This window comes from Coccomyxa subellipsoidea (genome assembly GCF_000258705.1).
Source record: "Coccomyxa subellipsoidea C-169, whole genome shotgun sequence".
Taxonomy (NCBI): Eukaryota; Viridiplantae; Chlorophyta; class Trebouxiophyceae; family Coccomyxaceae; genus Coccomyxa; species Coccomyxa subellipsoidea.
The window spans coordinates 259,781-282,204 of record NW_005178019.1 but is presented as its reverse complement, the minus strand read 5'-3'; the positions used below and the strand labels follow the sequence as shown (position 1 = coordinate 282,204).

Genomic DNA, 22,424 nt, shown 5'->3' with positions numbered 1-22,424 from the left:
CTTCAGAGAGCCGCTGAGAGAGTGCCCGCTTCGTGAATATTCAGTTCATTGTTCCGCACCCGCAGCAAAATATCATTTTGTGATCCCTTGGTTCTAAAAGTGGCAGGGGAGTTGAAGAAACCCTGCCTGCGGCGTCAGGTCCGGCGAGTCGGGGTCCCCGCAGTACGCGATTGGCCGCCCCACTTTCCGCTTCTCCTTGGGCTGCGCGCAATCACACAATCCCTCAGGGGACGCATATTATTCATGACAGCATGCGATTTGTCTTCCTGCCTTTTCTACCAGGTGATGTCATGTTCAGCAGGATGTCACATTGGCACCTTCAAAGTCCATTGAATCTATCCATTGGATTACACTTTGTCAATGTTGGTCCCTTGTGCTGCGACTAGATTTATTCTACCCTTAGGAACCCCTTCTTGATAAGTACCCTCTCTCTTGGACCATGAAATGCTGTTGTGCCTGGCAAATAGAGTGCAGGCTACACCATCTGCTTCCTTATATAGCTGCCTGCTTACTGAGCTTCTCGGATGCGCACTGCTCTAGGCCAGGGTGCTAGCCCAGTGAGAGTGCATGCTGCACCCAAAGATGTGCTCACAAAGGCATGCAGCAAGGCCCACAAAATTCTGGTTTTTCTCATGAAAGGCTGCGGTGCATAGGAGATTGAAGGGGGCAGCAGTCTGGACTGCTCTGTTTGCTTCTTACTGTGGCTGCCTCCTGGCTGGGTCGCTGATCAGTCAAGACTCCCAGTGTAGAATGTTATTAAGATGACTGCAAGCTTGCATGGCTGGCTTTGTCAAGACGTTCACCTGCCACTGACCTTCTGTGCTGCACATAGCTTTTGATGAGGCAGTAGGAAATGGGCAAGCTTCGCAACGGCTTCCCAAACCTCTTTAATTGAATCAGTCAGGAAGGTATGGCGTGTAAGGAAGCTGGGCCAGGTAAGAGCGTGTGCCCCACCAAAGGTGTGCTCACAAAGGCATGCAATCAGGACTTTATCTCCTCTGACACTGCTATGGTGCGGAGCACAGCAAGGGCGGACACACTGTTGCTGACTGCTGCGGCTGCCTGTGAGTTGTCAGCTGCAGAGTGCTCTGAGCCCACAAATGTCCAAGGGTGCTCTGCCTGTTTGAGACTGGCATGACACTGAGGGTGGGCGGGCAACAGTGCCAAGTGCCCAATGTCAGACTCTACAGCTATGCGTGTGCCTTGCCTTGCATCTGCACCTTCGGCAAGCAAGGCTGAGACCTGTTTTCTTCAAGGTTCTTCTACTTCAAGGACCTGCTGCTCGCTGGTGTTTGGAGAGAGACTCATATGAGGAAGAGACTCATACTTAGAGAGTGACTCCTTCGCATGAAGCATGTCCTATCGGTGCACACCTGAGCCCTGGGCTGTTATCAGACCTGGGTGCGTCATCCCTGGGCTTTTGAAGCAGGCAGCAGAGCTGCCATCCATGAGAGTACGAGGACTGAGATTGGTTGCAAGGAGAACACGATAGAAGCAACGGCCCAGCTAGATGGCCTATCGCCAGGGTTCTTGAGTCAGCAACAAAGGAAACGGGTATCCGGCGAGCACGGGTCCCCCACCTTCCTGTCTTCGCTGTTGTGGTTGCGCAGGGATCGACGCAGCTCGCTGTCAGCTGCCGAAGCACTGCCCAGGCTGCCGGCTGGATCCCTGGCGATCGTGAGCTGATCGGTCCCCAGGACCCTCAACTCGTGGAATTCAGCCGCTGTCCGTTGAGAAGACATCGGACTTTCCGTAGATGGCAGGCCGTGCAAGAAACTGGTCGGGCTCTCATCTGCCCGGTCCGCCGTGCCCCCGATTCCGTCCGTCGTGCCAGGGATGCCAGTAGTTACGATGGGTGCCTTTAGGTAGCGTCTTCCTTGGACCCCCTGCATTGAAGCGTTCACAACATTCTCAATAATCCAGAACCCACTTTGCAATGATCGTAGCAATGACCTACTGGCTCAATGAACAACTGAAGAATCGTGTCCGATGCACATATCACCCTTGCAGAAGCCGCCAAATTGCAGCAGTGAGATGCATTGCAAAGTACAAGTAATCATTGCAATCTGTGATTCTTCTTGGAGAAGTTCTTGTCGAATCGCTCCAGGACAGCAGACACTTCCGTCAAACAAGACACTATGCCGAAAAACGGTGAAGCAGGTACAAGCAAGCAGGCTGAAGCACTTGGCTGAGCCTTGTTGGAGATGCGGCGAGGAAGACTCCCAAGATCAAGATCACAACCCACCTGACTTTGACCGGTCAAAGGCAGACTTTGGTCTCCAACTCCATCGGCCAGAAGAAGGTCAAGGTCGACGAGGGGCACCGATGGAAACCGCTGGAACTGTTCTGAAGTTTTCATTTGGTAGCCCTTTGAGGCACCAGTGTGCTGAGGGCGACAGTATCCGTGTGTAATGCTGCAACAAGTGCGGAGAGTCAATGCCTAGTAGTGCGCTACACTCTCGGGAGCCGTAGGCCCTTCGACCACAACGCACTTCCTGAGACGCTTTACAGTGCCTTAGATCGACGAAAGAGCTGTTGTGAGGCGTACGCAGTACATCAATGAACGGTCTTGATGATAAAGCAAGGTAGAATGTGGGGACCACCGATCCGTGTGAAATGTGTCCCAGCCCTCCATGTTGGATCGGTCATATCCTCGGTGCCCCTGAGATATTTTGTGCGCTGTGGTGACTGTGGAGGCAACTCTAGGCCGAACTTCAGACATTGGAAGCCTCCCATATGACCCAAAGCAATTTTTAGTACTGCGTGTGAGTGCATGCATTGCTGGCAAAAATTTCATGTCCACTGGGCAACGCATACAACCTGTGCACCACGTGGTTCAACCACATGCAATTGGCAAAAACCGCGATGGTTAGAGGCCGGTAATACCGCCGTGAATAGAAAAGGCCCAGGCTTGCATGTACCTGTCGCTGTGCATACATGCAGACTGCCATAGTCTGAATTGTCGCATGGCGACACCATCAACTGCCGGGCCGGCTGGGTGGGCGGCAGCGGTCCTCTGCCGGGCACCATTTCACATGACTGCATCATCGCCATTCGAATTCGATTTCTGCACACCCCCCATAGTGACTAGAGTGATCAATTACGTACAGAGCTCAAAAAATTTGTCATGCACATCCGCGTGCACGCAGAGCTGCAATTCATTGATGGTCAGTGCCAGTGACTGACCTAAAGCCGCACATGCAATATGCAGCTGCAGGTCAGTCAGTTTGCACCGGCCGGTCAGTCCGGTCAGTCCGCACTGGCAAACACATACACAAAGGGTTTCTCAAGACATGCTGCAAACTCGGCTGAAAAGGTGTCAATGACTGCAACCGCTGATGCCAGAACTAATTTTAGATGATTGTTACCGGTATCGTAACGTGTGACATCACTGCGTTCAAAATCGGCCACTGGCAGCTCCAAAGTGCCCGGATTAGAACAATGCTTTTGTCGAATAGCGGATGTGACAAATCTTTGACAGCGCAGCCAGGGAGAAAGGTGACTGTCAGGCTGTACCAAGGCTCCACTTTTAGATCCAAAATTCGCGGCTAGCCAGCGCTGATCAACTGCGCTGGATGCAAAAGTCCTGACGCCTGTCTGGGATAGAATGCGCATGCAGACGAGGCGCAGTTCAAATTGGCGGCGCATGCAAACGACGTTGCTCAGAACCGGAGAGTGTCGCAAATAGGCAGGGCTTCCTGTGAAGGTCAAAGAGCCGCTCCGCACAGAACTGCTGCCGCTAGCAGCCATCCGCATGAGCTGGGCTCAAGGGAGTTTGCTCCACCAGCCAAGCTGTTCTAAGCAGCCTGACAGGCCAGGCCGCACCAAAAAATTGTGTGCGTCCCCACTGGTTCTCAGAGTTTTCATTGCCCCCGCCTGCCGGAGCAAGTGAGCACTCCAGTGTGCACCTACTTTGAGTGCCAGATGCAAGTAAATTTGAGGACTCCACAGTGCGTGATGTGCAAACAGGAGACACCGACCTTTGAGTGAACAAGATTAAGAACTACTTTAAACAATCACCACCGCTGCATGGAAAATATCAAATTATAGTATCTGACTGCACAGATATATGTTTCCTTAGGTGGTACGCCTTCTAGGAGAGATGATACTGTCTGTAGCTTTACTGAAGCTGTAACCGTCCAGGATCTGCATGCTCTCTTGTGAGATTGCCCAGATGCATTATGAAACACAAAGTGTGGCCATCTGCGGGTAATCCGTCCAAATGGGGATCCCCCAACTTCTTCCGGTTGTGGTGCACAACCACATCATCGTATCAGCAGATGCAAGACCTCTGTGCTCAGTGCGCAGCCGGTGATCTTCGAGCTCCCAGCAGGCACACGAAAGTCACCGTAACATCGTGGGTGTACGACATGTGCAAGGAGGAAACGTCAAGAGATGATCATCGTCTCAAGGACGTACTCACTTGAAGATACGCACTCACTTTCTCCGCCTCGCCTGTGTCTGCAACCGGCGGTGAGCGACCTTCGCTGCAGGATTTTACGCAGAATTTCTGCTCATCTGAAGAGACCAATCTGCATCGTACTGTCTAGACAAGATGGATTCTATGTTAGCGAGTCACTTTGCTGGCCTGTCCACACGGGGCAAAGTGATGGCGGAGTACGTCTGGCTTGGAGGCTCCGGCTCCGACCTGCGGTCGGCGACCAAGGTGCTGTCGTTCAAGCCCAGCAGCCCTGCGGACGTCCCGCTCTGGACGTGTGATGGCGTGGCGACTGGTCAGGAGGACGGCCCGTGCTCCGTCGTGTATCTGAAAGCCCGCAGTATCCACCCCGACCCGCTAAGGTGCTTCGAGCTCAGAGGGCGCTTCCCAGCCCTGCTGAATGCTGCCGCCAAGGGTGGCTTTGGCCCCGCACATGTGCTTTGGTCAGTGTATCATTCATTTGACGCCAGCCATGCGAGCTTGCAGGCTGCAGCGGCTGAAAAGTACAGCTGTGGGGTTCTTCCAGGGGTGGCGACCACATCCTGGTGCTCTGCGACACATTCCAGGCTCCCTCCGTGGAGGCGGACGTGGGCTCGCCAGAGCTCCACCCACATCCCACGAACAATCGGGCGCCCTGCGATCGCGTCATGCGGGCGGCAGCGGCTAGCCAGCCAGTGTTCAGTTGCCACCAGCAGTATACACTGCTGAACCCAGAGACCTGCTGGCCAATAGGTGCTGCCTCTGCCCTGCTGCCGTGCATTCCTGTTGCTAATCTGAACGCCTTGGCGCAGTCTTGCATCGCTGAGTAGCGGGAGTCAGCTTTATTTCTGCTCTGGGAAATGCGCTGGATTGCAGTAGCAAAAGCGTGTGAAGGGTTATGTGCGACCCCCAGGGGCAGTGCGAGGGCATTTTTAAATGCGAAATGTGGTCATTTTGAGATGCTTGGCTGTATATTGCGCTTTGCAGGATGGCCGGAGCGAGCCACTGGAGCCACATCGTCTAGCCAGTCTTATTGCGGCACAGGCACTGGAGTAGCTGTGGGGCGAGAGTTCGCGGAAACGCACTTGAGATCATGTCTGCATGCTGGCCTCCGTGTATCTGGTGAGTTCGCTATTCCTGGGCTTGCTTGGCCCAAAATTATCGCTTATGATGGCATCTTTTGCAAGAATGGTCCAGTGGAGTTGCCACCCTAGAGGCGATCAGCCGATGGTTTCTGTATCACGATGCTTTGTTGTTTGTTGCAATCCTCCAATCTGCAACGTGGTGTGTTGCAAGATCCTATCTTGAATGAGGTGCTCCAAAAGCTCCTGCAGATATTTTTCTCGTACTTTGCAAGAGTTGTTGCAAGATAGTGATTGACGTTGGTGCTGAAGGATCAGGTATATTCGGTGGTATGTTTGCAACTGCTTGGCTTGTGTCTGCTGGCTGTTCGGATGGACTTCTTCCTGGCGCACTAAACTTGCATGGCTTGCTTGCAGGAACAATGCCTGATGCTGTACCCGGTCAGTGGTCCTACCAAGTGGGACCATGTAGGGGCATTGAACTAGCGGACCACCTATGGCTATCACGCTACCTATTGCTGAGATTGTCTGAGCAGTTCAAGGTAAGAGCTGACCACAAGTGCTGAAAACAGCTACAATATAATGAGGGATGTGTGACATTCTGGCACTTGGCATGTTTGTTTCCATGCATTGGAAAGGGCTGAATTCTGTCATGTTAAGGCTCGAACAGCTGTGTTGTCATTCTTTCTATTCATGTGTTGGAAATAACCACAGTGTTTTACTTTCTGAAGGCTGGTTTTTTGCTGTGGTAGGTTATTGCCTCTACAGACCCCAAACCAGTGCCAGGGGATTGGTCGGGCAATGGAGCGGCAGTGAAATTCAGCACTAAGGAGACTAGGGAGGAAGGCAAGGGCTGGTTTGTCATCCAAGAACATCTCAGGCGCCTACAACATGTAAGCCACCCCTCAGCAAAATCCAACTTGTTGTTCCACAAATCAAGCGGACGTTTGCATGACGTGAAGACTCTTTCGATGCATCCTTGCACATGTTTACCAAGTTGCTTGTGCTCATGTGAGCAAGGACGTGTGCACAAATGCTGAAGTATTGCCCATTTGCTGCTGATCTTGTTTTAATGCATGCATGAGCTGTTCAGTTGCGCGCTGCATGCAGTGCCACATGCAGCACACGGTCTAGGGACCTCCACATTGTGTCCACCGGTTCCCTTGTCATGAGGCTGACTGGGCATGTGCACGCACATGCAGACGCACATGCAGCACATGGTGGCATATGGCGTGGGCAATGCCAAGCGCTGGCAGGGGCCCTGCAGCAAGGCAGCTCAGAGCGGCTCTCTGCTTGACTTCACTGTGGGCATGGAGAACAGAAACGCCTCCATTCGCATACCCCACTCTGTGCTCCTGCAGAAGCGCGGCTGGTGCACCCCAGCTTAATAATCCCCATGCGCATGTGTTTCACTCATTCCTATGGCTGTTGGTAAGCTCATGACCTGCATTTAGGGCACCCTGTTACAGCATGCATGGCAGATATGTGCGAATGCCAATCCTGACTCGTTGTGTTGTGTCTTATCAGGTACGAGGATCGGCGACCTTCTTCAAACATGGATCCTTATCTGGTGACCATGCTGCTAGTGTGCACCACCCTGCAGATGCCATTGCCCATGACTGATGGCAAGCCTGCAGCTCCGTGCGCCAGGTGAGACACTAGGCACTAATCGAACATTGTTGCAATCTGCATGCCCCACTGATGTTTCCAGTTAGGCAAAATGCTGCCTTGAGGCCTTTTGTGTTTTTTGGACTATCCTGCCTTGGGGGGTCCGGTGTGTGTCCCGCTGCTGTGGCCTTACAGGATGTTGTACCTGGATAACGTATGCTGCCAAACGTATCATGTCATTTTTAGTGCCCTGAGCTTTCTCTTCTCTTGGACAGCTTCCCTCTTAGCTATCATGCTGATGCCTCCTTTCAGCCCCAGATGTGGTGCTGCACCACCGGCTGTGGCATCGAAGCCGTACAGTTATTCACCAGTGACTGCTTTTGCTTGTAGTGGCACTGGCAACAGTGGCGTCTTGTTCTCATTTGTTGCTCAAGCACCATCCGTCCTGCAAACTTTCCCCATTTGTTGCTTAAGCACCATCCGTCCTGCAAAATCTCCCCTCTTTTTGTTGCAGCAATGTGCTCTGAACCCTGCAATCTCCTGTGAGAGAATTATAGTCCCAAATTTGCTTCCTGTCAGTCCCAATTGTGGTGCTGCAGCTTCTTACGCAAGGCAATTCTGATGTATGCAATCGCTTTGGCCCAGGAAGCATTGAAGTGACTCATTAATGAGTGTGTTTGCTGCAGTGGCACGGCCAACAGCGGATCAGCCAGCGAGACAATTTCGCGCGGCAGCAGCAGCATCTTGGATGAGATCGATGACCTGGATGATTTTGCGCCAGACACTCCCCCGCAGAACTTTGGCCTGCTCGCAGCCGAGTGCAGCTCAGAGAACGATCCCCACACAGACGAGTCTCACATGTGCCACTGAGGACCGCTGATGTGTCTACCCTGCGCGCAGCTGATCTCAGCCTTGGCATCGGCGCTCACTGCCCAGCAGCTGCAGCTGATTGCAGCATTTCATCTGGCGGCCACTGCTGAAAGGGCAGCTGCAGCTGATTGCAGCCTTGGCATTGGCGCTCACTGCTGAAGGAGCAGCTGCAGCTGATTGCAGCCTTTCATCTGGCGGTCACTGCTGAAGGAGCAGCTGGATGCAGCCTTGAAAATGTGGCCCAATAACGCGAGTGTGCTGCTGGCAAGAGCAGCCGGGGAGATGGGCATTTACTGCTTCTGATCCAGGTGTTTGGAGAGGGTTAGAAGGTGAGGCAGGGAGCAGAACTGGTGCACATTCTTTGTGAGCCCCTTGCCCCAAGGGGCTTGGGGGAATTGGGTATTTTGATGGGTCTTTCTTTGCGGGCGTATTGGCGTGTGCAGCTGCATGCAACTCTTATGCGCTTATGGTCTATCACCCTGAAGCTGTATTGGGAGAAGCTAGAAAACGAAGTTTGCCAATCTTGGATGTTACTATGAAATAACAAGCTGCTGCGAGGTTCTTCAGCATCAAGGGCCCTGCATTGCGCAGAGAAGTGCCTAGCTACTAGGCCTCTTGATCTAGGCTACAAAAGATGCATGACTTTCACGTGTGGGTCTAGGTAAGAAGGCTGCAAAAGCCTTACAGCCCTTATTGCCACTGGGGCGATTTACTCGTGCTGAAGTAAATCTCTCCGGAAGCGCACGTTCACAGCTCTCCCCAGGGATGTGTAGTCCACTGAGGGGTGGAGGATTTTGGCTGGGAAGGGTCTGGTGTTTTGAGGGGGCCTCTAGTGGTTCTGCTAATCGGCACAAATAACTTAAGCCTTGTTTTCGTTCTTTGCCATCAGCAACACAGACCATCCCTAGAGTGGTCATTCCTCTCAGGCGCTCATAGTTCCTGTGTGTGGTCACCCGGTGTGCTCGCAGCATTTCCCCACGTGCCTGTGAGGTGGAGGGCTATAACTCTGTTCGCGAAGGGGCCAGTGTGTTAGAGTCAGAAGGTTTTGATCTGGACAGACAGCAAAAGAGGGAGGGAGTTCTTCGCTTTTAGAGTGCAGTCATCTCAAGCAATCCGGCAGGTTGAAGTGTGTCTTGCCAAGGCTTAAATAATGGCAGGCTGCATGCAGGCTGTGTCATTCACTTCCAGGTTTGACGCCTTCGGTCTATCGTAGTCAGCACCATATTTTCCCCATATTTAATTCTTTCCTAAAAAGGGGTCGATAAATAAGACCCTGAAATGCAAGATAGGAATTCTATGACAATTTTTTGAGACCAGTTTTGGAAAGCTCTCGCTGAGCTCGACCCACTGGTGGTGATGTTGAAACATCATTTCAAGGAAGGATAAACTCTTAAAATCAGGTCTACAACCTTTCACGCATTTTGAAGGGTGCAGGAATCATGGTGCTGACTATGGTATTCCTGCACATTGCTGTCAGGTGTCTGTGAGCATGTTCCAAGACTAGTCTAGCGACTGGATCTGAGCTGAGCGCCAGTCGTTGCCCAAATGCAGCAATGCTGACTCATACTTGAGCAACTTTGACTCCAGTGACTAGATCCTTTGCATATGAACATAGTGAGCTTGGGAGGGCCCCGGGGGGCAGTCTTAGGTGGCATTTTCCAGGTGGCACATAAAAATGAAATGTGTTCCAGTTTGCAGGTTACAGAGGGCTTGGTGGTAATTCAGCTTTATTATAAGGGTTGTCCGGGTTTTCTGCACCAACAGACAGACCTGCAGTGCAATCGCTAGCGCTGTGGTGATTTGAATTAAGTTGTGCTCTTGAAATGTGGACAATGAGCGTTTGCCTCCTAACCTTGGGGTTGCGGAGGTACTGTTCAAGTTTTTCAGGCTGAGGTATCTTGAAGCCATCAACCCAGGAGGGCCTGAGTCTGCTGCGCTACTTTGATTCAGGGACATGACTCTCTCTAGTCATGGAGACTGTGTGGTGCTTCATTTGCCTACGTGCTAGAAAAGGGCCTTTTACAGACCTCTCGGGGCGATTGTCATTGCACGCGCTCACATGAAGCTGCTTCTGCACTGGTGTGCAGTTTTATTTTTTTTTAACTTTTTTGAGCGGGTGTCACACGGCCTATTATTAGGCCAATATTGGGTGGTCAGTCAATCCAGTGGTGTACCTTCATTGCTGCCCTGCATCGGCTTGTAATCATGGGGTGAAAAGTGTGCAGAATCACCAGCATGCTTCCCGGGCACGCACCATAGCAAATGCATTCAGAATACATGCATGCAGTATACTACCACATGATGCTTGGATGCTACAGCGCTGTGGGGAAGCACCATTGGCATATGCTGCTCAGCCTCAGAATTGGAAGTCCCAATGGGTGCAGGCCTGTCAGAGTGATTTTGAACCGGTTGAACTTGGTAAGCCTCTAATCTGCAGCTTTTGCAGGTCTCAAGAAGAGGTGCCCTTGCTAACGAAAATCTCTTGGGGGAAACTGGAGATTCACCCAGTACAGATCTACCAGAGAGTCGCTCTCAGTAGGGACCTTATCTTGGAGCGACATCATCTGCCTTCACGGACATCAACGATCCCGTGGAAGTCCAGCAATTAGGGATTGTTTATGCACATCGACCGAATACGTGCGATCCAACCTTTGATATTGTCTTGATCTCCCTGAAGGCCCAAACCAGCAGGCTCGGATCTGCACGCTGAACTTGTCTGAAATCATCACCTGTCCCAAAAAATTCGCAACAAATTGTGCATGAAGCAAATTTGACTCTTCAGCACGTTGCTCCTTTGACCTGTTGGAACGGCCCTTCAACGTGAAAGCAAACGAGTGCTGGCATGTGATGTTCACTTTTCGACGCCTGAAAGTAATGTTGACATCATGTATGCGCCTGAAAGATCTCACCACCTGAAACTAGATGTATTCCCATTGAACAGTTGTTCACATGGAGTCCGCGTCCGGCCGCTCCGTCCAGGCGCCAGTTATTGATGGGAAGGGGCATGGCTTGCGCTTAATATACCAGGAGCATCCCCAGGGCCAGGACACCATCAGTAACCGATGTCTACCGCAAGTGCGAAAACCCTTATGCAACACGCATCAAAGCTGTGGATTGGGGGACTGCCACATGCTCAGTACCTGACATCTCTGCATCCAGTGTTTCAGATGGCTTCTAAGCCTTTATTCAATGGGAAAGGCGTCGCTAAAACAACCCCCTGACTTCTTCCATCTATTTGCTCATGCTCTAGACTGAAGTTGACTGCTTATCCTGGCCAGCTTGGCTCAGGCCACCCATGGGACCTCAAGGGAGCACCCAGCAATGCCAGTGATGACATTTTGGCTGATTTTGGGGTCCCAGATTCAAGAACGAAAGACAAAGATGGAAAGCACTGCACGGAACCCTTACGGGGACCCCAACATGCCCTTGTGCAGAGCCAACAAAGGTCCGGGTCTAGAGCTAGCCCCTGTCATTATGAGGAACACGGTGGATGGCGAGGAGAGAGCAGCAGCAAGATTTTGAGAGCGTGTGCACCTTGATCATCACATGTGTAATAGTCGGGACTGCTCAGCCTGATCGCAGTGTTGTGTTTCTTGCGCAGGATGCCACCATACAGGCAGAGGGCCGGTACAGGCTGGACGTCCTGGGTGAATTCACTGGGCGGGCCTCGCGGCGCCGGCTTGACCCAAAATTGGCGTGGACCGCTGAGCTGGAGCGCAGCAGCCGCCAGGGGTGGACACATCAGCGCCAACTGCGCGCCAAGCTGGCGCATGACAGTGACCGAGTGCAGCTTGACTGGGAGGCCTGGCAGAGGTGATATACTGTAGCACTCATTCTAAAACCCGCAACAAATAAGTTTCTTCTGACCAGGAAGTGTGGATAATTATCTCCTAAAAGGTAAAATCTATCAATACGTGAGAGCAGATTTGGAAAGCTCTGGACAAACCCAATCCCATGGAGCATGACCCTGGTGGTTTTGGATTCAGGAAGACCCCTAAAAATTGCTTTGAAAAGTTTCCTGCGCAGCCGGGGGTGCGGGATTTAGAATGAGTACGGTACTACAGTAGCTCGACACCACTGTGGCATTGTATTGTTGTTCTAAGGATTACCACAGCACGGTGTGAGGCTTTGGCTGTCTTTTTAGAGCTAAGCACAGAGATCCAAGCACAATTCTGGCTCAACAATTGCCGCTCTTTTCAGCCATCCCAGGCCAAGCGTTGCAAGAATTTCAAGCCGACCCTTGCTAAGACACGGTCGAGGCATATGTGGTGGCTGCCCCTGCAGAGCATTGCAAAAATCAGTCTGAATCCTGGGACGGCACAAGCATGCACTTAGATAGTTTTATGCAAACTGTCATGTAATGGCCAGTGCTTGTTCCCCTTGTGTCTGAGGGTGATTATTGCCGCAGGACAGGCGGTACGCGCTGCTGCTGGGGGGATTCATAGAGGAGAGCGCAGCGCTGAGGCTTAGCGCATACAGCGCGCCCGACGCTGAGCTGTCCGCCAGCGTGGACATTGGCGGCACGCGACTAACCGGCACGGTGAGTCACTCCTGACAAAAACCAGTCCTGTGCCATTCATGCAAACTTTCTCAGCGCGCATTGCACATCCTGCAGGATTTGGGTGCGAAGCATTGAGACCTGGATGGCCAAGACAGCATTATATTTTCGTGAACATCCTGTGAGAACTCCTGCAACCTGCTTCCTTGCCTTCACTACTTTTCTTGTTTTGGCAATGCATGCCTTGGCTGTGTGAGGCCCTTATACAATTCAAGCTCAGGCTGCGTAAAAAGAGGAAAGCAGGGTCATTGACTCAGCTTGCAGAGACGCTGTCTGCCACAAGAGCAGTTTCACTTCATTAGAGCTGTGTGATTCGCACTCTCGCACATTAATGATCACGTGTTGTTGGCATGTGAGCGCAGGTGCGGACAGACCTGCACCAGGGTTCCTTATTGGAGCTGCAGACAGGCCCCAGTGCCAGATCAGGCAATGATGCCACGTCAGCGGTCCACATCAGCACCAAAGCAGGCAACGGCGCCACGTCAGCAGGCACCAATCCTGGCAGCCCCATCCCAGTCAGTGTTCACGCCAGCACAGATGGCAAGCGGCAGGCTGTAAATGCAGCAGTAATTTCGCAAGCCGGGAGCACTGAAAGCAGGAGCAAGGACAGCGGGAGTATGCAGAAGGGGGTTGATAGCGCGATGGAGGGGTGTGCAAAGGATAGGGGCAGGGGAGCTGAGGTGAATGGCAGGGTAGACGCCTGTTTTGGCGCGGCAGGGGAGTGCCTGATCGAACGCCTGAGCCGCCTCTCAGCCACCGGCACTGCCCAGAAGGTTAGCCAGGTGCGCTTTGAATCTTACTGAAAATTGCTCCAGGCAGTGGAGTGCTGCCTTGAGCAGTTTGATGTTGCCAATCTGAGGGCTCTCACAAGCAGTTGGATCCCCTCTGTGTGTAAGTTATTGCTGTATTAATCGGTGCACAAGCAGGAAATCCCGGACAAGAAAGTGGCCCACTGAGCAGTCAGGGCAAAGGTTGCTGTACCTCAAAACCTGTGCTGTGCCCAGAACGCCTTCTGGGCGGAAAGAGAGCGTCCATTGATTTGCAGCAAGGGTATATGTTTTGAGAGCGTGCCTTTGCGGTGCAGGGGGCTGCGAGCCGTGGAGCGAAGGATAATGCAAGAGTGGGCGAGAGGGTGACGAACCCGCTGCAACGGGTGCGCACGTACGTGGCGTTCCCTTTCGGCGCTCAATCGCGCGGTGGGTGGCGGCTGGAGCTGCGTCAGCGCCTGGGGCGTTCCCTCCATGTCGATGCGCGACTGAAGGGTGCGTCAGCGTTTGTGTTATGTGTTGGTCCTTGGTAATCAAGGGCCTCAAGGAGGGCGTTCCCTCACCTGCACACGTGCCCCAAGCGTGCGTAAGCCAGTCTACTCAAGCTCTCAGGAAAAGCCCATATGCTGGACTTCGGGTGTCCTTTCTATAAAACATGCTAGGCTCTCGACAAGGCGCTCTTGAAGCGGCATAGCGCTGCAGATGCCGGCGCAGTTGCAAGCCCGCCGTTCCTCTTTTTCAGGGCCCAGGGGCCTCAGATTGTCCCTGGTTTGTCACGACAAGAGGCGCTGCAAAATAAGAAGGCCCTGCAAAGGACTTTGAGGCTGTGTAGATAAGAGACCCCTGGGCTCTGCGTGCTTGGGAATGTGCTTCGAACCAGGGAGTTATTCGAGAAAAACTTTTAGGATCACTCCCCTTGTTCATACTAAACTCACAGGGAGTCTGCTTGAAACAGGCGGCCAGGTGAAGCTGAGGGAGGGGGATTTGCTGGAGGGCAGCGGCGTTATCAACCACGGCAGCCCTAAACCCGACGCCTCATCAGGCAACGGCGCGGCAAAAGCTCCTGTTGCCCCAAGGGGCGCGCTGCAGGGTTTTTTGAAACTCGCCGTGCAGCGGGAGGGAACGCCGTGGAGCACCTCCCTGGACCTCGGCTCAAAATCTGCAGGTAAGGCCACATGCACTGACTCAGCGCTCGCATTTGCAGGCTTAAAATGGGTGGACCCTGTGACACACTGCAGTGCTCAGCGGGCTGCTGAGTTGAACTTTTGCAAAGTGCAGAGAATGCAATATCATGGTGTGCAGCTGGCATGAGCAAAAACAAGCAGATGGTTGGGGGCGGAGATCTTGACCCTTGAAGCAGGTTCTCCCGGGGGGGGTTTTCACTGGAAATCCTGGGAATATGTGGTCTACTTTGCAGCATGTGCATGCTTATTCTTGGTATGACATACTTGTACATTATTCAGCGGAACGCCTGCCTAGAAGAGTACTATCTTTCTCCAAAAATTAGTAATTAGTAAGGTGCAATGTGTGATTGATTGCAAGCTTTTGAGCATAGTACATTGGCAGCATCATGCAGCATGCAAGAGCTGTTCAAATCACTGATGAGCCATAGTCAGTATTGTTGTTGCAACGAGGGGGCGTGGATTCACCTTTCACATGCTTGACCTCTGCCTCCTTATTCACGCCCCGAGCTTCATCCGGGCGTCTGAATGTTATTTCAATCTGTTTATGCAGGTCCTGCAGTGACGTGCCGGTGGCGCAAGCAAGGGACCCAGCAGGAGCAGCCGGTGCCGCCACATCAGCGCACCACATCATCCGGCGCGGGAGGAAACGCCATGTGGCATTCCTGGCATCTAAGCAGGCTCGAGGTGACTCACCATTATTATTTGGTATGTGAAAACTAAACAGCCCAACAGCATTGGAACATCAGCTGCCAGCAGTATTTGTAGGACAGGGCCTTCTACGATGTGATGCCTTGAGAAGCATGTTTTCTCGATGGGAAGCACAGCATGTCTGCAGTCCAAAATGCTCCCACACGATAGGATATCGCTGATGGGGCATATCATCCGGGATTGCGCGAAGTGTGTGAGAGAGTCGGAACGACATCATCTCAGCAGCGTCTGCTGGGCTCTTTTTTGCGCAGGTTGCGAACAAGATCGATTCATCTACTTGGAAATTGAATCAGATCATCAAGGAGCAGTCGTCACGTGACGCCTTCATTTTATGACGAGGGTGGCAAGGTCAACCATGCCTTTGGCATGCTTGCCACCTGTCTCCTTATTCACGCCCCGGGCTTCATCAGGTCGTGTTTTCTGGGTATTGTCATGAGAAGAAATCACTGTGCTGCACATAGTTGCACCATACGGATTCGGACATTCGGCATACGGTGAATATTCGGTCGTATATTCGGTGTTTTGGGCCAAAATAGGCCGTTTTTGACCGTATTCCGTATATTTTTATACCGTATGACCGTATATTCGGCCGTATATACGGTCCCCAAAAATTGTTCTGACCGAATGGTGCAACTATGGTGCTGCAGGTGGCGGCCAGAGAGGGCGCTGAGAGCTGGGCAGATCCCTGGCTGGAGGCAAAGGCAGTGCTCAAGGGCTGGAGCCACCGAGTGGCGAGCGCGCAAGCAAAAGTGTTTCTGCCCCTTTAGAACATTGCAGCTGCCACAGAGAAGTTGGAGTCCGGCATCATTTTGAAGTCAAAGGAGCCTCCTTTATTTGAAAGAGAAATGCTGCTGCTGAGTTTGTTACAGGGCAAACACACCCGCTTGGCTGACACAGCATCAATATCATATTTTCCAGGGATAACTGCAGACTCCGAATGAGGAATGAGCGGTATAGCCAACAAAGAACTATGTTGCGGCCTGCCATGCGACCTGCGCTGAACTGAACGTGCTATTTTGGCTTCGAGGTCTGACATTAATATATGTGGAGCTCTCCATTCGTTCTGGTTTTATACTTTCCACCAAATACAACGTCAACTTTGCAAACTCATGGTCTAAAAGTCACAGCTTCAATGAACATTAGTTATGGCAGATGGTAAGTTGGTCTCTGACTATTTTGTAACGAGACTGAGAGCAGCCATAAGCGAAGATCAGCATAGACAGGCTTGTGAGTGGGCTCCAACAGCGTGAAACAATGTGAAAGAGGAATGCATCGTGAAATGTTGGCGGAAGGGAGGTATCCTGTCAAAGTAGGGGTGACATCATACCTACAGCATCATTACATCAAAATCGCCCAGCACATTGCCGATCATGTACAAAGCCAGCTATGCTACACGCAGCAATGTTTGCCACAGCTGCTGTAGTAGTTTCTCCATTCCATGCACTGCTTTTTCTCTGCTGCCAAAGACACCCTACTGATTGCGCAAGAGCAACAATTCCTCCTCCCGCAGCTGCTCCTTCTTTCTCCGCAGCTGCTCCTCCTCCCTCCGTAGCTGCCTGAGATCCTCTCTCCAGAATTCTGGCTTCTCAGACTCCAGCTTCTCTTCCTTCTGCTCGATGCGGTCAATCTGCAGCTCAACAGTCTGCAGAGCTGCCATCACAGGGGCCATCTCTGGGTCTGGGCTGGGCACTGCTCCAGAGACCTGCAGTGAAGTCAAAAACTTGTCTGTGCCGATGTTGCGCCTGGCTAGCGACATGTTGATCTCATGTGCGGCAATTCCAGCTTGCAGAAACAGAAGCTATGACAGATCGGGCAGATGCTGGAACTCACCTCGCTGCCTTGACCTTCTGGTAGTGCCCCAAAGTCTCCAGCGGCCTGCAGAATGTGCATAGCGTACAGGTGCGCAGCGGAAGAGGCAGTCACCAGAGCTTCACACCTCTCTCCATGCAGCTCTGGAGGCAGGTCCCTGCTCCAGTCTGCATGGAATACTATTCTCAAAATTAGGACTGCCGCAGACTGTGGCTTGCTTTTCGCGATCCCATCAGTGAGCAGCCTGGTGCACCTGTATGGCATCTCTTACATGTTTTGTACGTGTTGGGATAGGTCGATTTTCACAACCCCCCCCCCCCCCCCTGAGAACCGTGCATGGGCTCGCTTCAGGAGTTGTTTCAGGGGAAAGTCTAGCAGATTTGAAGAAAATGAGCATACCCAAGTGCGTTCCATACCTGAAACTGGCCTGTACGCCAGCAGATTAGCCGCAACCATGGCCTCCAGCACTTGGTGGCCATCTGAGCCCAGCAAGAGTATGGCCTTGGAGAACTGCAAAGCGTGATGCTCATCCGCCAGCAGTGCACTTGCTATAGCAATGAACTGCCGTGGAGTCCATGGGTGGCGAGAAGACATTGCTGACTGGACATCCATGAGCAGTAAAGTCCAGATACCTAATAAAGCTGCACCAAACACGGAGCAGTCAGTGCAGCTGAATACTTTGGGAACAGACTGCTGTGACAGAAAGTGCACAGCATGCACATGATCTTGTTCCAGATACAACTAGCAAGCGCTTACATGATTCCCAGTCGCCGTTGTACTCTGCAGCAGCTGATATCAGCAGGCCCGGATTCCCACCTGTAACCTGCATTGGTAAGACAAGGAAAGACTGAGAGCTTAAATCGAGGGCCACACTTGCCTTAGACATGGAACAGACACGTTCTCGCCCACCTGGAAAATTGCTGACCACTGGTCATTAGTAAGCTCTGTAGTATGGCCATAGCCGGGAAGTGCATAATTCTGCAAAAATTCACGACCCTCTGCTGCAGTGAAATCGCCGATCACTTCAATGGAAAGGAATCCTGTGTAAATCCCTGCAGCGCATAGACCTTGTCATTGCAGGATAGCGGTACTGCTGAACGCCGAGGTTTGGGACTGTATCAGGGATGCACCTTCATGTATGGGAGAGTCTCACTCTTGGAGAGCCACGGCAGAAAACTGTAATCTGACGTGGCAAGGATGACATGGCACTGCTTGTCCTGCTTTGTCACCTGCAGAAGCCAGCTGCTTGTCAGTAGTTTGTATTGTGCTGCCAACAAAGCGCAATTTTACCTTCTGACATGCTTCACAAACAGGTGTCGGCAGGCGAGCGCGTACCCGGACAAAGAAGTTAAGGAGCGCATCCAGCTCCAGCTGCTCATTCCTGTCGTCTTCTGCCCAGGCTGTCAGCTGATTTGCTTGATCTATGCACAGCACTGGCCAAGGCATCCTCGCATCACCGCTCCTTCTATTCTGCCTGCCTTGGCTGAACTTGGCCAGGAGTTCTCCATAGGTCTGGATGATTTCGGCAAGGGCTGGGGTTCTGTCTTGCTGCCCACTGACGGCCTTTCCAACCGGATCAAGGCTGAACGTGAGGTTCCCAAAATTTGCCTTTGCCAGGTTGAACAGTCCCAGCTGCATGGCATAAAGCATTCTGCTTTTTAGATTGCTGGCTGCCTTCTGAAGGGCGCGCGCCAGATCAGCTGGCTGTGAGATTCGCTGCTCGCGCGCATCTATGTATGACACAAAGAAGCTGGGATCTGCCTCTCCTGGAATACTGGTGCGGGGCTCAGCCATGCTGCCATCGCTCGCCTGACTGTCCTGCGAGCTGCTGTTGTCGGTTGAGCTGACCTGACTGGCTTGGAACACCTCTTTCAAAAGCGCCGTTTTCCCTGAGCTCCTTGGGCCTAGGATCACCAGAATTCTGCTTGGCCTTGAGTACAGCAACCTGCTCAGGTGCTGCCGTTCTGCCCTTCTGTCAAAGAAGTCGTCTAGTGGATCCTACAAGCACCAACCATCCGGTCAGCATCTGAGTCACTTGCTAGGAATTTAAGGAATGCTAAGCATGTTGCAGAGGAGATGGTTGAGTACATGATAACGTTCAGTTGGTTGGCTGTCTCCTTCAAATACACTGCAGCGGGTCCCAATACTCTTCCTCTCAAAGAATCCCTTTGGGCTGCCCCTTCCACTGGCACAGTCTGTGGACTGGAAGAGGACTTCTATCGGAAGAAAGTCCTGACTGCTGGGGGAAGGCCTGCTGCGTCTAAGTGGGAAACCTCCTGAAGAGAGAGAGAGAGAGGCTGTACAGCTTGCAACGCTGAGCCGCGATCTGAAGGGATCGTTCTCCTGTCTTAAAATCAAACGGCAGGACAATGCAGGCCTTGCATACATGTTATCAAGTCTGCTACACGAGTGCTTGGGAACTTCCCGTCAGTCAGGGAAGGTCCACCAGATGACAAACGTGAGTGTCATTTTGGGCCTGGCAAAAAATTGGTTTTGACACCACGCACATTGAGAGAACGGACGATAAATGGAATTTGCAGCTTCGATCGGCACTGCCAGCGACGCTCATACACGTAGGTGACGCCTAGATTGGCTACCCACCACTTTATCCATGTGTGATGGGCGGCCGAGAAGACATCTCTGCTCTTCAATTACACCAGGATTGCCAGGATTTTGGTTGCGAGCGGTGGGTTTGTAGAGTCCGCCGCCACGATGCACAGCCTGGGAGCTCTCAGATCCCCGCTCCCAAGCGTGCTGCCATCCTCTCAGACTTTGCACCCACAGACAAAGCCATTGTGCCTTGGCAGACCCGCATACAGGCTCTCGAGATGTAGCACGGTGAGATCTATTGCTGAAATCCTTATTTTGACAGCCACTAGAATGCTGGCCTCTGCGCTGCTTTTGTCATTGCAGTCACTTGCAGTCAGTAGAGCCTCTCATTCTTTGTTGAGGGGAGAGCTCTGGCATACGTGGAGAGGAGTTCTGAAAACGGGGCCCGTGTTAGGAAACTGGCATGCCTAAAAAGTTCCTCACCTGACAAGCGAAAGATTACAGCCAGAAGTGCAAGATTGACTTCCCTTTTAGAAGGGGACCTTCTCGATATGTCCCTGCGACGTCAAATGTCTGTAAAGAATTACTCAACGGTCCTCATCTCGATTATTGTCGGTGCCCCAGGTGAGCGTGAGAGCAGTAGTGGATGGAGTGGAGGACAACAGCGATGAGACATGGGAGGACCCTCGTGGCAGGGGCAGGCGCGGCAGGGGAGGCCGTGACATGGGCAGGAGAGGGCCGCCAGGGCAGCAGGAAGAGGAGAAGGAGTATGCAGTGAGTTGCTGGCATCCCACCCATTCCTGCGCAACCATTGCGGTGTCCTTGCCAGCAGGCTGCTTACTTTAGAGACCTTTTTAAAAGCACGGAGAACTCCTCAACTCTTGCATATCGTTGCTTGGAAGCCTGCATAGTGGCTGCAAGGGTGTCTCTGGTCAGGAAGGCGAGTCTGAAAGGGTGACAACTAGTCAAGGCTCCTGACTTCAGCAGCTCTGTGCAGCTGCAAGTTTCTATTCCTGCTGAGCCTGTTCAAAGCTGTCAGTCAGTGCGCAGCTTATGCTGACTCTGAGACGAAAACACATGCTGTCCTGTCAGAGCTTGTGCATTACTTTTCTTGCCGAGTGTTTTTGCAGTGCTGGTATGCTGGCGGACCTGACCGCTAGATTTCTTGTTTTGCTGCAGGAGCGGGTGGTGCAGGTCTCACGCGTCACTAAGGTGGTCAAGGGAGGAAAGTCCATGAGCTTCAGGTAAGCCGCCCATGCCCATCTCCTGACGTTAACAGAATGTGCTGCAGACTCTCACACCACCTGTCTTGCCAGATTGGGCGGGGCCATCATGAGAGGATGCAGGCCAGCCAGAGTGCCATATCACAGCTGCAGCCCCTCTGGAAATTGCGTCGTTCTTATCCAGAACGAGTCGGCAGTGCATCAGGGACGATGCATTTTATGGTCTGAACTTTGGAGATCAGTGGCTTTTTGACCCAGTCTGGGTTGACTGCCCGGAGCGGTCTCAGCCAGAGGGATGTGAATGCTGTGCCACAGGAACTAGAGGGGATGTTCAACTCCACACACCGGCTTGAGACCAGGATCATCCTCACATGCTATCTGCTCTCAATGTCATGCTATTGGCTGCTGGACAGTCACTGCCCCACTCGAGCAGATCAAGCTGGTGCCTTCGGGCCATGTGGATTACAAACTGTATAAACCCTTATGTCTCCCTGAAATTTCGCCCCCGGGTTATTGCGCGCAGGGCGGTGGTGGTTGTGGGAAATGAGAAGGGCACAGTGGGAGTGGGCACAGCCACAGCCAAGGAGGTGATCGATGCAGTGCAGAAGGCGGTGGTGGACGCGAAGAAGCACTTCATCACAGTGCCGCTGACTCGTAGCCAGTCCTTCCCCCACCGTTTTGACGGCATCTTTGGAGCCGCCAAGGTCATGCTGCGGCCCGCATCGGAGGGAACCGGTGTTATTGCAGGTTCGACCTTGCATGTTCGTTGATCTGCATGGGAATTTACTCTTATGATGGAACGAGCGGTGCAAGGGAGGTCCCGTGGCAGCTGGAATGATGCCTGAGCAGCTCCTGTTGCAATGCTCCCTGGATTTTTTACCCATTAAGTGTGCGGCGCTTGGGGCTTCCCTTTGTTGTGTTAGCTGCAGTTTCAAAACGAAACGGCGTGGGGCCTTGCTGTACAAGTCGGCAGCATGCATTTCAGAGTGGGCAGCATGCAAATTGTGATGTCCACCATATTCCACTTCTCTCCAGCCGGTGCTGTATGCCTCCGGCGTCAGCTGGCAGGCATCAACCATGCCCACGGCAGCGGTTGGGCTTACAGCTCAAGGTTTCAAATCCTTCTTTTGACGTCCACTTTTTTCCTTTGTTTTCAGGCGGCGCGGTGCGCGTCGTGCTGGAGCTGGCGGGCATCAAGAATGGCTTTGGCAAGCAGCTGGGCAGCGGCAATCCCTTGAACAACGCCCGCGCGACGATCGAGGGCCTCAGAGCGCAGCGCACTCTGCAGATGGTTGCCGACGAACGCGGCCTCTCCATCGCCGACCTCATGGGCTACACGCTCGGTGAGTCATCTTTCATTGCTCATAGGTCAGTCATTGGGTGAGTCAATTCGCTCATGTAAACCCGAAGTATCATTAAAGGGTGGGATGATTGCCCATGAGCGCGGCCTCTTTATTGCCAAACTCTCGGGCTACACGTTTTATGAGTGTAACCCTGAGTCACCACCTTTTATGCTGATTGAGCGCGCCCTCTCCATTGCCAACCTTATGAGTGCCACACTTGATGAGTCATCTTTGTTGCGTAGCCTCAAGTCGTAAATTTGATTGCTAGAGGAGCCCGGACGCTTCCTGCTGGAGTATCAGCGGAT

The 22,424-nt window shown here is 52.5% G+C and overlaps 6 protein-coding genes across 6 annotated transcripts; 3 read left to right on the top strand and 3 right to left on the bottom strand.

The window, feature by feature from the left end:
* Positions 1 to 93: 93 nt before the first annotated feature.
* On the bottom strand, positions 94 to 1,742 carry COCSUDRAFT_60311 (hypothetical protein; the record flags this gene model as incomplete). Its single annotated transcript, XM_005642830.1, has 2 exons — positions 94 to 201; positions 1,581 to 1,742. 2 exons carry the CDS (start codon positions 1,740 to 1,742, stop codon positions 94 to 96), a joined length of 270 nt encoding a protein of 89 aa, XP_005642887.1.
* Positions 1,743 to 4,503: 2,761 nt separating this feature from the next.
* COCSUDRAFT_31742 (glutamine synthetase) lies at positions 4,504 to 7,153 on the top strand (the record flags this gene model as incomplete). The annotated part of the gene is made up of 7 exons (XM_005642829.1): positions 4,504 to 4,800; positions 4,965 to 5,170; positions 5,405 to 5,539; positions 5,917 to 6,041; positions 6,252 to 6,392; positions 6,702 to 6,871; positions 7,027 to 7,153. Exons 1-7 carry the CDS (start codon positions 4,556 to 4,558, stop codon positions 7,151 to 7,153), a joined length of 1,149 nt encoding a protein of 382 aa, XP_005642886.1. The 5' UTR covers positions 4,504 to 4,555.
* Positions 7,154 to 9,436: 2,283 nt separating this feature from the next.
* On the bottom strand, positions 9,437 to 10,190 carry COCSUDRAFT_34539 (hypothetical protein). The gene has a single exon (XM_005642828.1). It carries the CDS (start codon positions 9,883 to 9,885, stop codon positions 9,622 to 9,624), a length of 264 nt encoding a protein of 87 aa, XP_005642885.1. The 5' UTR covers positions 9,886 to 10,190; the 3' UTR covers positions 9,437 to 9,621.
* Positions 10,191 to 10,926: 736 nt separating this feature from the next.
* Positions 10,927 to 15,961, top strand: COCSUDRAFT_60308 (hypothetical protein; the record flags this gene model as incomplete). Its single annotated transcript, XM_005642827.1, has 8 exons — positions 10,927 to 10,962; positions 11,579 to 11,761; positions 12,386 to 12,517; positions 12,898 to 13,317; positions 13,620 to 13,797; positions 14,258 to 14,467; positions 15,037 to 15,170; positions 15,842 to 15,961. 8 exons carry the CDS (start codon positions 10,927 to 10,929, stop codon positions 15,959 to 15,961), a joined length of 1,413 nt encoding a protein of 470 aa, XP_005642884.1.
* Positions 15,962 to 16,665: 704 nt separating this feature from the next.
* COCSUDRAFT_60307 (hypothetical protein) lies at positions 16,666 to 18,797 on the bottom strand (the record flags this gene model as incomplete). The annotated part of the gene is made up of 6 exons (XM_005642826.1): positions 16,666 to 16,896; positions 17,025 to 17,170; positions 17,420 to 17,482; positions 17,760 to 17,826; positions 18,134 to 18,232; positions 18,339 to 18,797. 6 exons carry the CDS (start codon positions 18,795 to 18,797, stop codon positions 16,666 to 16,668), a joined length of 1,065 nt encoding a protein of 354 aa, XP_005642883.1.
* A 1,893-nt stretch (positions 18,798 to 20,690) lies between these two features.
* On the top strand, positions 20,691 to 22,160 carry COCSUDRAFT_20712 (plastid ribosomal protein S5A small ribosomal subunit; the record flags this gene model as incomplete). The annotated part of the gene is made up of 3 exons (XM_005642825.1): positions 20,691 to 20,797; positions 21,300 to 21,523; positions 21,934 to 22,160. The coding sequence occupies 3 exons, from the start codon at positions 20,691 to 20,693 to the stop codon at positions 22,158 to 22,160; spliced, it is 558 nt and encodes a 185-aa protein (XP_005642882.1).
* Positions 22,161 to 22,424: the final 264 nt, after the last annotated feature.

Coding starts and splice junctions, on each gene's coding strand:
- COCSUDRAFT_34539 (XM_005642828.1), bottom strand. CDS start 9,885: ATGGCTTCAAGATACCTCAGCCTGAAAAACTTGAACAGTACCTCCGCA.